Source organism: Ursus maritimus, unplaced genomic scaffold (assembly GCF_017311325.1).
Source record: "Ursus maritimus isolate PB19 unplaced genomic scaffold, ASM1731132v1 scaffold_27, whole genome shotgun sequence".
Taxonomy (NCBI): Eukaryota; Metazoa; Chordata; class Mammalia; order Carnivora; family Ursidae; genus Ursus; species Ursus maritimus.
The window spans coordinates 28,856,380-28,872,509 of record NW_024425230.1 but is presented as its reverse complement, the minus strand read 5'-3'; the positions used below and the strand labels follow the sequence as shown (position 1 = coordinate 28,872,509).

General features: G+C 48.9%; 1 protein-coding gene across 2 annotated transcripts; it reads right to left on the bottom strand.

The window, feature by feature from the left end:
- Positions 1 to 7,895: 7,895 nt before the first annotated feature.
- IMP3 (IMP U3 small nucleolar ribonucleoprotein 3) lies at positions 7,896 to 9,703 on the bottom strand. Of its 2 annotated transcripts, XR_005838119.1 has the most exons (2): positions 8,906 to 9,703; positions 7,896 to 8,499 (listed from the first exon to the last, which is right to left on the bottom strand). XR_005838119.1 is itself a non-coding variant. In XM_008708453.2 (1 exon), exon 1 carries the CDS (start codon positions 9,613 to 9,615, stop codon positions 9,061 to 9,063), a length of 555 nt encoding a protein of 184 aa, XP_008706675.1. In that variant the 5' UTR covers positions 9,616 to 9,703; the 3' UTR covers positions 8,528 to 9,060. The 2 variants fall into 2 exon arrangements, 1 of the variants encoding a protein (XP_008706675.1); XM_008708453.2 differs by lacking the exon at positions 7,896 to 8,499 and having other exon boundaries at positions 8,528 to 9,703.
- Positions 9,704 to 16,130: the final 6,427 nt, after the last annotated feature.

Sequence of the window (16,130 nt, the reverse complement as noted above, 5' to 3'; positions counted from 1 at the left end):
TGGCCCCACAGCCTGAAACAGAAAAGCAGCAGCGCGCCCGAGGCGAGCCCGGGCCTGGCTCTGCCTCTCCAAGGGACACCACGGGAGGCCAGGAGTGCTAGCCGACTAGAGGGAGTCACAGCCGGGCTCCGAAGAGCGACTCGGGAGCCGGCGGGGCCTAACCGGGCCCGCCCCCTGGGCCGCAGCCGCGCCGCCGGGCCCACCCGCCACGCGCCCGGAGTTTCCGGTTCCGCCCACCGTCGTGAATGCCTGTAGTGCTTCGGCCATCCGGTAGCTCGCGGCCGTTATTTCCTCCTTCAATGGCTGGCGTTTTATCGGTCGGCCAGAGCAGGGGTCCTGGCTCTTGTGAGATCCATCCGGGCTTTAGGGGTACACCAGCAGTCCGCTCCCTCTTCTGTGCTTGTGCTTTTTGTACGGACAGTGCCAATTGTCTGAATGATACCCCCCTTTCCGTCGACTCCTCACACCAAGTCTCAATTAGATATTCTCGCCTTATTCGCTCTGACTGCACCGAGCGGTCCCATTGCTCGGTTTGGGAGCCTGTTTATTACTCGGCTGTGGGCTTGGGAATGGCGGGGACCTGGCTTGATTCCTGCTTCGTAGGCAGCGTCCAGCACAAAATATGGCACTCAGTAGATCTTGGTAAAGAAATCATTGAATAAGTGCAAGGGGTGGAGGGGAAGCAGCCGAGATTTAGTTAGGAGAGCTAATCAAAGTAGAGTGCAGCCTCTCCGAGGGAGGGGACTGATGAAACGCAAACTAAAAATACAACAGCCATTTATTGAATGCCAGACACTGCTTCACATGCATTATCTCCTTTAATCTTCAAATAACCCAAGGAAATAGACTGAAGCTCAGAGAGGTTAAGTACTTGGCCAAAGACACACAGCTTTCAAGCCAACATTTGAATTTGCTGAATGTTTGACTTATGGGGAAGTTGGATATTAGTATACTACAGAAAATACACAAAGCTGGCACATTTTGAGTCCAGGGAATGCCAAGGTGTATGCTTCCTGCATATTTTAAATACCTAACCATCCATCTGGACTGAAAAGAACAGGAGATCCGACTGACACAGAGGGTAAAGGGTATTCGGGCCCTGGAAGACCCAATTTTTTGGACCTCAGAATTTATGTAGCTGAGTTCTATCTTTCAATAGTCGGGCTGAGCAAAGGTGTGCACAAGGTTATTTATTTGGTGCATCCACAAATAATAGCTCGTGTTTGCCTGGTTTATAAGATGGACAAAGAAAAGCCCAGGGCTTGACTTCACTAGGGAACTTTGACATCAGTATATTAAGTATTTTGTGTCCCAGATCCACCATTCTCTACTCATGACCGTGGAGGTCATACCAAGTGGTCAGAACTGCACAGAAAAGAACAGAGGCCCTACACATTATAGCAAAACAGACTGAGATTGACAAAGAGGTCCCCCAAATTCATTCACTGAGGTCTAGGGAAAAGGCTCATTCATACTCAGCTGAATAACTTCTCATATCACTGAACAAACTAAATGGCACTTGGCCCAGGGGCTCATTTGGAGCTAGTCTGTGTTCCAGAAGGGCCTCCTCTGCCTGGAACAGTGAGCAGTTTCCCAACTATCACCAATGGCACCCCACCTTCACAACATTGGCCACAGACATACACACCTGTGTTTAATGTCTTTAAATCAATTTGCTATTTTAAAAAACCTAAGTACAGGGGCGCCTGGGTGGCACAGCGGTTGAGCGTCTGCCTTCAGCTCAGGGCGTGATCCCGGCGTTGTGGGATCGAGCCCCACATCTGGCTCCTCCGCTATGAGCCTGCTTCTTCCTCTCCCACTCCCCCTGCTTGTGTTCCCTCTCTCGCTGGCTGTCTCTATCTCTGTCAAATAAATAAATAAAATCTTTAAAAAAAAAACAAACCTAAGTACATTTATTTAAAAGAGGAAGTAATAGCATTACCTTAAATCACTTCCCACTTTAACAAAGTATCTATAAAATATATACACAGTGAAAATAGTATAACATTATAATCTAGCTAAATGCCAGCATGTGCAGAAAACTGTGAAACTGAGGACTTTGTAAGAATCTGAGATTAGCAAGTGTTGGAGAAGTGATAAGGAGTAACACTAACAGAATTTTTCTCTTGTATGATCAGGAAAATTCAAAGAGAGCAGAAGAGGGAAGTTCCCCTTTCTCCATGATTCAAAGTTATTTAAGGTGGAATCTGTGCACCCCCTAAAATCATCTGGTAAGTGCCCACAGGTGGGAGAATCCCTACCTAAAAAAGAGGACCTCGAGAGCAGGAAGGTGGCCAGCCATTTCCAAAAGAAGAGGTTCTAAGTAGGACCCTGAGTGTCACTCTGTCGGTGGGTAATTAACAGATATGTTTTTAATGTCTACTGTTGGTTAGGTACTGAGCCAAGCATAGGAAATACCAAAATGACCAAGACTGACCCAGTCCCCACACTCCAGGGCCTTACAGCCCATTTGTGTGGTAGAGAAAGCCAAGAGATAGGTGCTATAGGCAGGTGCAGACCAACGTTAAGGTGCTCAGGTAGCTGGGTTGAGGGAGTAGCGTGGGGCTGCAGCCAGTATTCAGGGAACTCCTCTCAGGAGGTGACATTTGAGTCAAGACCTGAATGATGAAAAGGAGCCAGCTGTGAGGACGGGGAGACTGAGTTCATTTCCAGAGAGGCTTTGTGTGAGGGGGTAGACAGTAGGCACGGGAGGAAGGGGAGGCGGTGGGGAGTTGAGGTCATGGAGGCAGGTGGGATGCAGAAGCCTGTAGGCCATAGCCGGGAGTTTGGATTTTACCTGCATTGCAGATGGAGGCTTTTAAAGTTATGAGATAACGAAATTTGAGCTTGAGGGAGCTCACACTGGCTACTCAGTGGAGAACTTAAGTCCCCGTGGTAATCAGGGGGCCAGTGAGCAGGGCTTGCACTAACGTTGTGGCAAGGAAGGACTGCCTTCGGGACATATCCAGAAAAAAAAACCAGGAGGGCTTTACTGTTCTTAAATGGGGGAGGAGGTAGCAAGAATTATACAGTGTTCAAGTCTAGCCCCCTAGCCAAGACCTTCCCCTTGAAGTTACTGGAACTGAAAGAGAATTGAAAAGGGAATAGCTTTCTCCCCATGTAATTTGATATGATTTAAGGCCTAGGCTCTGTACCATCTAAGCCATCTTGAGGAGCGGTGCTTCTCACCGCCCACTTGGAGATCCTGTGAGAGAGGGATTCTTCAGCCAGTTGTGGCAGGAGGGAGAGTCTGACTTGAGAGGGTGGCAAAGTTGTGTTTTAACTGGTGTCCCATGAGCCAGGATACAGACACTGCAGGCACAGGAGACCCTAAAGCTCAGAGGGGCCAAACTTCTTCTCCCCCACTACCACAAGGTCCCTAGGGCCCAGATCTGGGTCAGAGGAAGCATGTCAGAGTGGTTCAGGTCCTGTGTTCTGGAGCTGGATGGCTTGGGTCCAAATCCAGACTCACCTACCAGCTGGCTCTGTGGCCTGTGTGAGTTATTTCACGTACATATGCCTCTGTTCCCCCGCCCCCCCTAAAATGTGGCTAATAAGAGCACCTGCCTCCTGACGTGGTTATAGTTAAGTGACATAATCCACAGAAGGTGATTAGGATGGTACCTGGCACAGACTAAATCCTCAAAAATCTTGTTTTATTAGTACGTAACTTCTTGTTATAAGATAACCTTTCCCTTACTGATTTACTTAATTATATCAACTTCTAGTTAGGTAAGCCCAAGATGCTCTTCCCTGTAGACAAAAGTGCTTGCCCAGGTCACGAACAGTCAGAAGGTGATGGGCCCTGATTTTAATCCAGGCCCTAGTGAGTCCAAAGTTCCTAATCTTTAGCCCATGAGACGTTGCCTGCATATTTTAAAGGGGTCTCGTATTGCTCCTGATTTTCAGCTGGTGAGCTGAATGGGTGAATGGGTGAATTGGTTCATCCCCACATTGCCCTCCCACCCCCCAGGCTGGGAAGAGTCCCAGCCCTGAATGGTGGTGGGGGGAAAGATACCCCTGGAAACTTCCCTGGGGCCAGACAGTGGGGGCCCATTCTCAGATTTGTCCTGAAGCTAGCACAGCTTTCACCTTGAGTCAGGACTGGGGACTACTGGGCCACACAAAGCACCTCTAATTTCTTCTCTGCCTCTTTTTATGTATGTATGTATGTATGTATGTATGTATTTAATTTTTTAAAGATTTTATTTATTTATTTGACAGAGAGTGAGACAGCCAGCGAGAGAGGGAACACAAGCAGGGGGAGTAGGAGAGGAAGAAGCAGGCTCCCAGCGGAGGAGCCCGATGCGGGTTCGATGCGGTTTCAATCCCAGGACTCCGGGATCACACCCTGAGCCGAAAGGCAGACGCTTAACAACTGAGCCACCCAGGTGCCCCTTCTCTGTCTCTTTTTAAATGTTGACTGCACTCTTTCATATCCTTTCCTCCAAATCAAAAACTTTCAGAGCAGAAACTAGGGGCCACCTGGTTCAGCCTCCTCCTATTACAGAGAGGAGAGGGAGTAAGGTCCAGCGAGTCCCCAATATGCCCCAAGTCGCACTGAAGTAATCAGCAGAGCCAGGCCCCTGCTTCTCTTGCTTTCTGCCCATGCTTGCCTGCAGCCAGTCCAGCCTCTGCCCCCCTCAGTTGTTGGGAGATGATCTCATGTTGTCGCAGTACTTGCTTTCTGCCAAGCACTGAACTAGGCACAAGGCTCGTGCTTCTCAAAATGTGACCAGCAGCACACCTCAGGCCCATTCCAGACTTGAGTGAGAAACTTGGAGGGGATGGGCTATCTTGCTATAATAATTTTTATTATCATTATTTTTAAAAAATTTATTTGAGGGACGCCTGGGTAGCGCAGTCATTAAAGCGTCTGCCTTCGGCTCAGGGCGTGATTCCGGCGTACCGGGATCGAGTCCCACATGGGGCTCCTCCGCTATGAGCCTGCTTCTTCCTCTCCCACTCCCCCTGCTTGTGTTCCCTCTCTTGCTGGCTGTCTCTCTGTCACATAAATAAATAAAATCTTTAAAAAAAAATTTATTTGAGAGAGAGAGAGAGAGAGTGTGTGTTTGTGTGTGTGTGTGTGTGTGCACTTGCATGCACGCGCGTGCTTGAGGCGGGGGAGACACAGAAGGGGAGGGGAGAGAATCTCAGACTCTCCACTGAGTGCAGAGCTCCACTTGGGGCTCAATCTCACAACCTCAAGATCATGACCTGAGCCAAAACCAAGAGTGTGACATTTAAACTGACAGTGCCATCCAGGCGCCCCTACAATTTTTAATGGTTGTGTTTCATCATAAGGCTATCCAATAATTTAACCAGTCCACTTGGGACATATTTTCAATTTTTCCCTATTATTCTGTATTAGAAATACTGTGATGAGGATCCCTGCAGTTAATTTTCTGCGAAGACCCACAATTATGCTAAATTCTTGAAAGTGACATTTCTAGGTCAGAGGGTATATAATGTATTTTTTTTTTTAAGATTTTATTTATTTATTTGAGAGAGAGAGAGAGAGCACGAACAGGAGGGGTACAGGGACAAGCAGACTCCCTGCTGAGCAGAGACCCCGATGCAGGGCTCCATCCCAGGATGCTGGGATCATGACCTGAGCCAAAGGCAGACACCCAACTGACTGAGTCACCCAGGTGCCCCATATATAATGTATGTTTTTAAGGTTCTTGTTATACATTGTAAAATTGCCCTGAGAGGTCTACCAATTTTCCCTCCTGCCATTGTGTATATACATTTTTTCATCCATTAGGCTTTTTTGTTGTGACATGTCTAGCTCCCTGACTTTCTTTTGTGGCCTGGGGAGGGAGGGAAAAGAGGAGCAAAGCTTTAAGGTTTTAACACATGCCAGGAGCTCCTCTAAGCATTTTGTAGGAATTAAACCATTTAATCCTCTCCATAATTTTTAAGGTCAGTACTATTACTACCCACCCCCATTTTTTTCACTTTTTAAAAATTGTGGGGGCACCTGGCCAGCTCAGTAAGTAGAGCATGCGACTCTTGATCTCAGGGTTGTGAGTCTAAGCCCCAGGCTGGGTGTAGAGATTACTTAAATCACTAAATAAAACTTAAAAAAAAAATTGTGTTAAAATATGTGTAACATAAAATTTGCTTTTTTTTTTTCTTTAAAGATTTTATTTATTTATTTGACAGAGAGACAGCCAGTGAGAGAGGGAACACAAGCAGGGGGAGTGGGAGAGAAAGATGCAGGCTGCCAGCAGAGGAGCCTGATGTGGGGCTTGATCCCAGAACGACGGGATCACGCCCTGAGCTGAAGGCAGACACCCAACGACTGTGCCACCCAGGTGCCCCCATAAAATTTGCCATTTTTAAGTACACAACTCAGTGTGTTAATTACATTCAGAATGTTGTACAACCATCACCACAATCTATTTCCAAAATTTTTTCATCATCCCAAATGGAAATTCTGTACCTGTTGAGCAGTAGTTCCCCGTTCTTTTCCCTTACCCCATATTACCACATATTTGTAATATAGTAAATGGAGGCACAGAGGAGGCTAAGAAAAATAGTCAATGTCACATAGCTAGTTAAGCCTAGAAGCCCCAAATCAGACCAGGTAGTCTGGTTCTTAGAACTTGCCTTCTGAATCTTGCATAGGTTTTGTTTTTGTTTTTTAAGTTTTTAAGGTTTTTTTTGAAGATTTTTCTTTCTTTCTTTCTTTCTTTTTTTATTGAGAGAGAGAGCGAGGGCATGTGAGTTGGGGGGAGAGGCAGAGGGAGAAAGAGAAGCAGACTCTCGATGAGTAGGGAGCCTGACAAGGGGCTCGATCCCAGGACCCTGCCAGTGGCAGACACTTAACCGAGTGAGCCCCCCAGTTGCCCAGTTTTTTAAGTTTTTAAGTAACTTTTGGTAAGTTACTTCTTTCATATCTTCCTCCCAAAGAAAGAAGGGCTTTTCTAAAGAATCTTGTATTTTACTTCCAAGTTCCTAAAACCAGTTTCCTTAAAAAGAACTTTTAAGTTTTATCTGTTTGGGCTATAGATGCAGGCTCCAACTATTCCAAAGGGCCAATCTACCTGCCTTGCCCTGTGGGATCTGGGTAGGAGCCAGAGGTGGCTTTTAGAGCACCAACTTCTCCATGAGATCCCCAGTCCTGGGAGCCCTGAGCACATTCCTCAAATGGGCACAGACTGTGCCCAGCCACTAGAGCTGAGGAGTAGGATTCTTTCTCCTTCTACTTCTAAAGGAATGGCACTGAGAAGAACATGGCCTGTAGAGTCACATAAGCCTGGACTTGAACCTCAGACAGAGTTCTTGTTTCAATTATTTCCTAAACTGAAAAGACGGGGATAACACCACCTACCTTGCAGGGTTGTTGGGAAGAGCAAATGGCAACCTAACACAGGTAGGGTCTCAGTGAGTGTTAAGCCTTGGAAGCTCAAAGCCTTCTTGTTCAAACCATTATATGGCATCTTTTTGGAGACCACATTGCTTGGTGCTGCTTCTCTGCTGGCTTGGAAACTCAAATTCAGGGATTCTCTCTAAACCCCTACATATTACAAGGCCTGGCTCTGACTATGTTGACAGTCTCTTAAAGGGAGCACAATGCCAGCTCCGCCACTTATTGGCGATGCCATCTTGGGCAATTTGACCCATCTCTGCCTCAGTTCCCTCATCTGAAAAGCAGAGGATAATTGGATTCCCCACTCCTTAGCATTTTTGGGAGGATTAAACAGATTAATTCATGTAATACACTTACAGATGTGCCTGACGCATATATAGTAGAGGCATTTGCTTTTTTTTTTTTTTTAAAGATTTTATTTATTTATTCGACAGAGATAGAGACAGCCAGCGAGAGAGGGAACACAAGCAGGGGGAGTGGGCAGGGGGAGTGGGAGAGGAAGAAGCAGGCTCACAGCGGAAGAGCCTGATGTGGGGCTCGATCCCACAACGCCGGGATCACGACCTGAGCCGCAGACAGACGCTTAACCACTGTGCCACCCAGGCGCCCCGAGGCATTTGCTTTTATCATCCAGTGTCCCCTTCCCTTGCTTCTCTACCAAACGCTCACTTTCACCTGGGGAAATGGAGAAGACACACAATCTATTGGTCTTGGCATCCTACTTTTTCTCCTTGTGTAAGTCTTGGGTAAAAAGAGGTAGTCTCCCTATTCTCCAATTCCTTACCACGAAGAACATGTTTCCAGGAACCTCCTGGGCCACTTCTAACCACTAGATGGCCAAGCTACAGGGTGATTATTTCCTTAGGCAAGCAAACAGCAAACATTTCAGCCCTCTAGTATGGTATTTCCTGGGGCTGGAATATCAACAGGAAGTCCTGTGGGGAAGATCTCTGCCAAAACACTCATTCCGAGGAAGGGATTGGTAAACTGACAAATTTGTCCAGCCCTGTACAACATCCTGCAACCTCCACATGCCCCCCTGTGGCAGGCCTCACCCACACGCGGTCGCTGCTGACCCTCTTCTTTCCTACTGGGTTCTTGAGCCAAGCCCAGATGTGAACCTAGATGAGAAAACCAGACAGACAAAAATTTGCAAATATAAAGCACATACGATTTATTATGGCATGAGGAAGTCTTCCTTTAGGCAAGGGAGGACACCCACAACACTACAGTCTCACCCATTTTATGAAAACTTGAGACCAAATTCTCCATCGTCTGTACATAATCACAAAACCAGAATAAGTATTCGAATTAAATAGACCCAACCAAATTGTCCCGCTATAAGATAATAAAGAGAAAACTAAGTGAAAGGGGTGGGGAGCAAAGTTCCTTCAAACTACAATGTTTCAGGCACATAATCTAACAATTCCGTACTGCTGCACAAAACTGCTTCCCAGTGTCTCTTAGATCAGTCATTTAGTTATCAATATTCAAGGACTAACACAAATTCATGGAAAACAGCCGTACCCTTTGTCTCTGTGCGTGGCCTGCTGCCGAGGGGCCAAGTTCGTAAGAACCAAGGCCTGGCTGACACACTCGCGGGGAGAGCGCCCTCACAGAATCTCAAACATCAGGTCTCAGCCTTCCCATCTATGAAATCCAGCCGTGGGTGGGACGGCCCGCTAGGCCTCCAGATCGAAGTCATCGCGCTCCTCATTGTACTCCAGCACATGCCGCTTGATCTTGGACGAGTCAACCCAGGTGACAAAGTCCTCCATGCTGCGCGTGACCAGGAAGGCGGGGTCGGTGACCACGTCGGGGCCCACGCGCACGTGGCCCTGCTCCACGAAGGCCACGGCGGCCTGGAGGTGCTGCGCCATACGCAGCTTCAGGAGCACTGTGGGCAGGCGGCGGCGGCAGAAAGACGAGGCCGTGACGAAGTCGCAGAGCTCAAGCGAGCCACGCGTGGGAATCAGGCCGAGAGCATACAACTTGTCCAGCAGTGCGGCCGAGGCGCGCACGCGAAACGGGTCGCGCTCGGGTAAGTCGCGCAGGCGCCGCGCCAGCTCGCGCACAGCCCGGCTCAGCTGGTTGTAGCGCGTGTAGTCCTCCCGCCGCTGCAGCCGATAACGCCGCAACACGCGCAGCTCGTGCAGGTTGTGGTCAGTGACCTCCCAGTTCAGGAAGTCTACCTGCTTCAGCAGCTTCTGCTCGTGAAACTTAAGCTTCCGCACCATGATGGCGGCTCCGTGTGCCGCAAAACCCCAGGATAAGAGCGCGTACTATCAGCCGGGCGACTTCCGCCTCGGGGACCCTGGGCCAAAGGGAGAAAGGCTCAAGGCCACGCCCTCTATTTCCATTGGTCAGAGAGGAGCCACGCCCCACATCTCTGTCTCGCGTTTCTTTTCGCGTTGGCTGAAGAAACCGGGAAGAAGTAGCGAAGAAAGGCCGGTGGTGTGGCGGCGGGCGGGGAGGGGGACACGGGTTTGTTTTCGTTTTAAACTTTCGCGAGGTCTTAAGTTACCAAAAGTATATCCCCTAGTGCGGTAATCGTTTCCTCTCATTCAGACTTACGCCTTTTAGGGACTTTCAGGTGAGTCTCCTCAGAGAAGCTGAGGACAGTCCTGGGGAAGATGGGTGACCGCATGTTGGATGGGGTTACCATGCTAACTCTCGTCGGGTGCCTACCACCTGGTGGGGAGCTTTCCGGAGCCGGCCAGCCGGGGGCTGACCGGGTAGTCCCGGTCGCTCGCTACCTCCAGGCCCTTCACCGGGCGCGCGATTTCTGTCTAGTGGGGCTGGACGCCGGTGAACCTATAAAATACTGATTCCCCGGCTGCTTCCTTACACGCAGGGGATCGAGATCTACACGGGAGCCTCCTGGATATCTGTATTGTTAGCAGGTGGTTCATAAATCCCAGCAAGTCTGAGAAATTTGTATATTAAGTACGAAACCTAACTACTTAGTTGAGCTCATACAACTTAGCCCGACTGAGTGGACTTCTGGTCACCCAGTACTGAGTTTAATAAATTTAACGCTGTTATGGCTAGTTGTATCTGTAAGTTATATAGACTAACCACTTTATTTGCCCAGGCCTTTGACGCCACCTAGCTTCTTCGCTGATCATTTTGTCTTGGTTTTGTATGGTTTTCATTGTCCTTTTAGGTATAATACTTGACATGTGGAAAATAATATATGTAAGTTAAAACGCATAATGAATACTTAACGAACCGGACAGCCAGTTTTCCAGCCACTCCTCTAGCCAGGGGTAATGGTATCTATTCTCCCGAGTTCTGTGTTTATTTTTCCCTTTTGTTTAAAAAGAAAAAAAAATGGTTTTATCATTCTACATGCATCTTTAAATACGTTGAGAACCTTCTTATTCAAAGTGGAGCCAGTGGACCAGCAAAGAGCTTTTGGAAATGCAGTATTTTAGGCCCATTCCTGACCTTCAGAATCAGAATCTGCATTTAACAAGATCCCCAGGTAATTTGTATACACACTGATTTTGCAAATGTGGTTAAATTAAAGATTTTGAGATGCTGAGAGTATTCTCAATTATCTGGGTGGGTCCCATGTTATCATAAGAGTCCTCAGGAGATGGATGATGAAAGCAGAAGTCTGAGTGATGTGTTAGGGGTCTTTGAAGATGAAAGGGATCCAAGAGCAGGGGACTGTGGGCAGCCTCTAGAAGCTGGAAAGGCAAGGAAACAAATTTTTCCTTAGAGCCTCCAGAAGGAACACAGGCCTGCTGACACTTTTAATTTTAGCCCAGTGAGATCCAGTTTGGATTTCTGTAAAAGAATAAAACTGGGTTGCTTTAAGCCACCAAGTTTGTGGTAATTTGTAGTAGCTGCAATAGAAAACTATAATACAGTTTGCTTTTTTTTTCTAATTGATTTGAAGATGTTCTTTATGTATTTTGGATATTAAGCCTTAACCAGTTATATATAGAACAAATATCTTCTCCCAGTTTGTACTGCATCTCCACCCTTCATATTCCCCCAACCTCACTCCCATCCTCAGTCCTTGCTTAGCATGTCTGCAGTAGGACTTTTGGTTAACTTCCTTCTCCCCGGAAAATTAACACAGTAAAAACTACACTATATGTGTTAGCAAGGAATAAGCATTATGAAAAAAACAGCAGGATATAGGACAACTTGGGGTGAGGAAGGGCTGAATTTTAAATAGGGCATGTCAGGGTAGGTCTTATTGAGAAGGTGATATTTTATAGGGATTTAGCCATGTGGATATCTAGGGGAAGAGTATTTCAGAAAGAGGACACAGTCTGCAATACCTTAAGACAGGAATGTGCCTGGCATGTCAGAAGAGGAGTAACAGCCGTTCTTGTTGGAGCAGTGGGCTAGGAGGGGAGAAAAGAGGGTTCAGATGACAGAGGCTCATAGGCCTTTGAGTAAGTAATAAGTAAGGACTTTGGTTTTTATGTTTGTGAGACGAGGACACTGAATGGTTTTGAGCAGGGGATTGACATCTAACTTATGTTTTAAATGGATCAGTCTGACTGCCATGTTGAGACTAGACAGTCAGAAGGCAAGGATGGAAACAGATCATTAGGAAGCTGTTGCAGTGATCTGGGTGAGAAGGACTGTGACTGGGACCAGGAGAGCAGTAGTGAGAATCTGATGTGAGAGGAGTCCCAGGATGATGAAGAGAGTCAAGGATGGCTCCAGTTTTTGGCCTGAGCAAGTGGAAGAAACTACTTGTCACTTGAGCTGGGAAAGGCTGCCAAATAGAACAGGTTTGGGGTGCAATACCTGATATCGTTTGGGACATGTTGGGTTGGAGGTGTCTATTAGACATCCCAGGGGAGATGTCAAGGAGAAAGACATTTGAGTCTGGAATTCTAGAGAAAGGCCTAGGCCGGAGATTAAAAAATTGAGGTGTTATTGGCTGATAGATGATGTATCAAGCCATGAGCCTGAGCGAGGTCATCAAAGGAGTGAATATGATAGAAAAGACAAGAGGACCACTTTCTGTAGTCACTCTGGTATTAAGAATTATTGGAGAGAGGAGGATGAACCAGTGAGGTAGAAGGGAAACCAGCGGAGCATGATCTCCCTGATGCAAGTGAAGAAACTGTGTCCAGGGGAAGGCGTGATCAACCTGGTCAAATGGTATGGAGACGTTGAATAAGAGGGGAACTGAGAATAACCATTAGGTCATTGATGACTTCGACCTTGACAAGAATAGTTTTGGTGGAGTGTGATGGTGACAGACTGGCTAGAGGGCTTTAAGAAGAGAAAGGGAGGAAAGAAATTTCAGGCAGCTAGTATAGATGGCTATTTTGAGGAATTTTGCTCATGTGTGCAGAGAAATGGGGCAGTAGCTGGTGGGGGTAGAGTGGAGAATCTATTTTTTAAAGATGTGGGTTGACTCTTTCCTCAATACCCACAGCTTGTTGGATGCCATTCTAGTCTATTCTTGCATAAACTCCCAGATTTACTTCTCCCTAGCCTGGTACCCTTGCACTATCTCAGGCTCTCATCTTCTCGAGTGCATTGTTACAGTGTAATCCAGTGTACCCATGCTGCCACCAGTGGGGTCAGCCTGGAAACCACTGACTATGGTTGTCCCTTGCTGACTCCTTACCTAAAGAAGGAAGGTTGGATGCTTGGATGGGGAATGAGTGCTGTTTGCCTAGCATGAGTCAGGGCCCCAGCAGGAAAGAGAGAGCACACTCCAATTAGAATAATGTGAAGAGAATTGAATAAAGGAACTTTGTCCCAAGGGAATGGGCAGGGTGTAGGGAAACCACAAAGGTTAGTGCAGTTTTTTGAGACTAGCACCTGCAGAGATGGGGGGACTGTGTCATCCCTAGGTTTGAAAAGGGTCACTGAAAGGGGAGGGAATGGAAGATAGCAGTACTGGATGGAAATCTCTATGAGGCTCAAGAGAATTTTCTCCAAGAACCTGGAAATAAGGGTGGCCTCTGAGAGAAAAACCCACTCAGAACAGGTGTGGGAGTAAGTCTAAGGTGCTTGGTCTGTAAATGTGTGACTGAGGTGTTTGGGAACCAACCAAAGGCCTTCAGGGTGGTGGCTGGACTAGGATTCTGGTTGGGTGAGCAGAAATCCCATCAATTATATTAAGGGAGCTAATAAAGGTAAAATGTTTACAGCAGCGTGTGGCACTGATGAAGTAGTTGCTGTTGTTAGACTCAGCTTGGAGAGAGGCTATGTGAACTGAAAAGAGAGCACAGAGAAGGGGTGTCCCAAAAGTAGCTGGGGGAAACATACTCCCGATCTGGTTGTAGCAAGAGTAGGATGACACGAATCCTTAGAATCAAGGCTGCCCCTATTGTGGGGGACAATATCTTATGGTTTCTTGGCTGAAAGACTTGTGACACCATCTCCTCTTCCTATCATGGGGTTTCCAGGTTCTGAGCTAACCTTTTGGTAACTGTGCTTCCTAAGGAGCAGCTCAGACTACCTTGAGCTGTTGATGCAAATATTCAGGTCCGCCTGACCAGTTGTATTTCTCTGTGCAATTTAATATCTGAGCTGGTAATTACACTTACCACTGTGAGCATTTGGTAATGTATGTAATTGTCGAATCACTATGTTGTATACCTAAAACTAATGTAATATTTTATGTCAACTATAGTGACAAATAAAAATTTAAAAAAATAATAGCTGGCCTTCTGGGGTTTGTACATAAGCTTTTATTCAGGTCATATGCCAGCCCTGCATAGGGAATTGGATCTACTCACTGCACCAATGAAATTGGGTTTTGAAGCCAGAGGCCTGCAGCCTACATCCCTTTAAACAGCCAAACGTGTTCACCTTTAGCAGCTTTACCTTGTGCCAATTAATCTACAAGTAGGAAGAGTCAGAATGAGGAGGAAGGAAGTTCTAGCTAGAAGGGGTAGGTAAGGCTCCAGGGCATAGCCAGGAAGAGGAGTAGGAGCTAAAGCCTTGGTCTCACCTTAGGCACCTCCTCCTCCAGGAAGCCTTCTTTGACCCTTGCTCCACCCATGGGATAGGTGCCCTCCCATGCACATTTCTTGGCCCTGGTGACACTAGGTGGGGAGTTACCGGTCTACTTCTCCTGACATATCTGAGCTTCTGGAAGGTAAGGACAATGTCTTATTTATCTTTGTAGCGCAGGGGGCCTGATACAGAATGATTACTCAGTTTAATGTTTCCTTGATTGCATGACTGAATGAGTGAGACAGACACAGGATAGATGAATTAAGGACAAGACGGTGGACTGTAAACCCAAGAGGGCACAACACCTACTGCCTGTTGTGATGTAATCCCCAGTGCCCAGCACAGTGCCTGGCAGTCAGTGGCCAAAGTGTCCCGGATGGGCTGACCAAGGGTCAGATCCCCCTTGCCTCTTCTGCAAGCCTACCCAGACCTCCCCTCTCTCCTTGCTGCTGAGGCAGAGGAAGATCTCGTCCCCGCGGCCGCACAAAGCATCACAGAACCGGGTCGTGCCTAAGCTTGTTCCTTGTTGCTACATTGTAGTGTCTTGTCTTTCCCTCTGAAGGAAGTCTCCCAGGGCAGGGGTGCTTCTGGCCCTGTCTGGCTAAGGTACCAGGACCTGCCGCGGCCAGTATCCCAGACCTCTCAGGCTTCTTCCCAGAGGGCGCTGCTGGCACTGAGGCCCGCCCTGGGTCCCTCCGGAGAACAATCCCCAGGCTGCGCCACAGCCCGGTTTCATCCAGTCTCGCCAGAGTGGGGGTGGAGGGGCAGGGGAATGGGAGGGGGGTGTCGGTGGCTCTCTCTGCACCCTTCTTCAACCCCCTCTCCGGTGTCTCGGCTCTGGCCCCCTCCTCGCAAGCCCTCACTTTGCAAACTTTTGGAGTTTGCCTCCACTTGCGTCATGGGAAAGGCAGGAGGGTGACAGAACCCAGGAGGCGGTGGCGGCGGCGCTCAAGCCCCACGGGGGAGAGGTGTCTCCCGGCGAGGGAGGACGGGCGGGGGGGTCCTGGAGAGTCCAGGCCCCCTCCCTCAGCCCCATCCCGGAACCAGCGAGGGAGGGCGAGCGCCAGAACGAAGGCAGCGAGGAGCAGGGGCGGGTGGCCCCCGGCTGCAGCGCCCCAGGCCGCGGGAGGGCGGAGCCGGCCGTCCCTGCCCAGCCAGGACGCACGGAAGTGCTGCGGAGTCTGCCCAATTCCCCAGCCTGCTTTTCCTCCCTCCCTCCCTCTCCCCACCCCTCACCTCCCCCTCGTCTATTCCCTCCTTTCTCCGGACGCCACCTCCCGGAATCCCTTTTTTCTGTTGTTTTGGAGCTAGCTTCTGGCTGGCGGCGCAGAGGGGCTGCGAGCGCAGGACGAGGAGGCGGGTTGGGGCCACAGCCTGCCGCCCACCGGCCGGACACCGCGGGGCCGAGCGGAGGACGGACCGCAAGCCGGCCGGGCGCGCCATCTGCTCACCGGAGCGCACTCTCCAAACTTCTGTTGAGTGTGTGTGCACGCCAGGGGTGGGGGTCTGTACGACCTGCGCGCCGGGCTGGGAACCGCAGGGGTTACCTTTGGACGGGCTCCTTGGACTCAGATCAGGGTCAGCTTCAGGCTCAGAAACTGCTGAGCAGCTAGGCAAACAAAAGAGGCCACTCAGCTAGCTAGTGGCCAGAAGTCGCCAGAGCGCCTCGTCGCGCCCCCTCCTTCCCTAGGGTGGGGGCTGGCCACTCGGGAGGCGGGGAGAAGGCTCCTGAGCCTGCTGAGGGCTGGGGGTGGGGGCCGGGGGGCTGGGGGCCGGGCTAGACCGGGCTGGGCCGCCGGGG

Coding starts and splice junctions, on each gene's coding strand:
- IMP3 (XM_008708453.2), bottom strand. CDS start 9,615: ATGGTGCGGAAGCTTAAGTTTCACGAGCAGAAGCTGCTGAAGCAGGTA.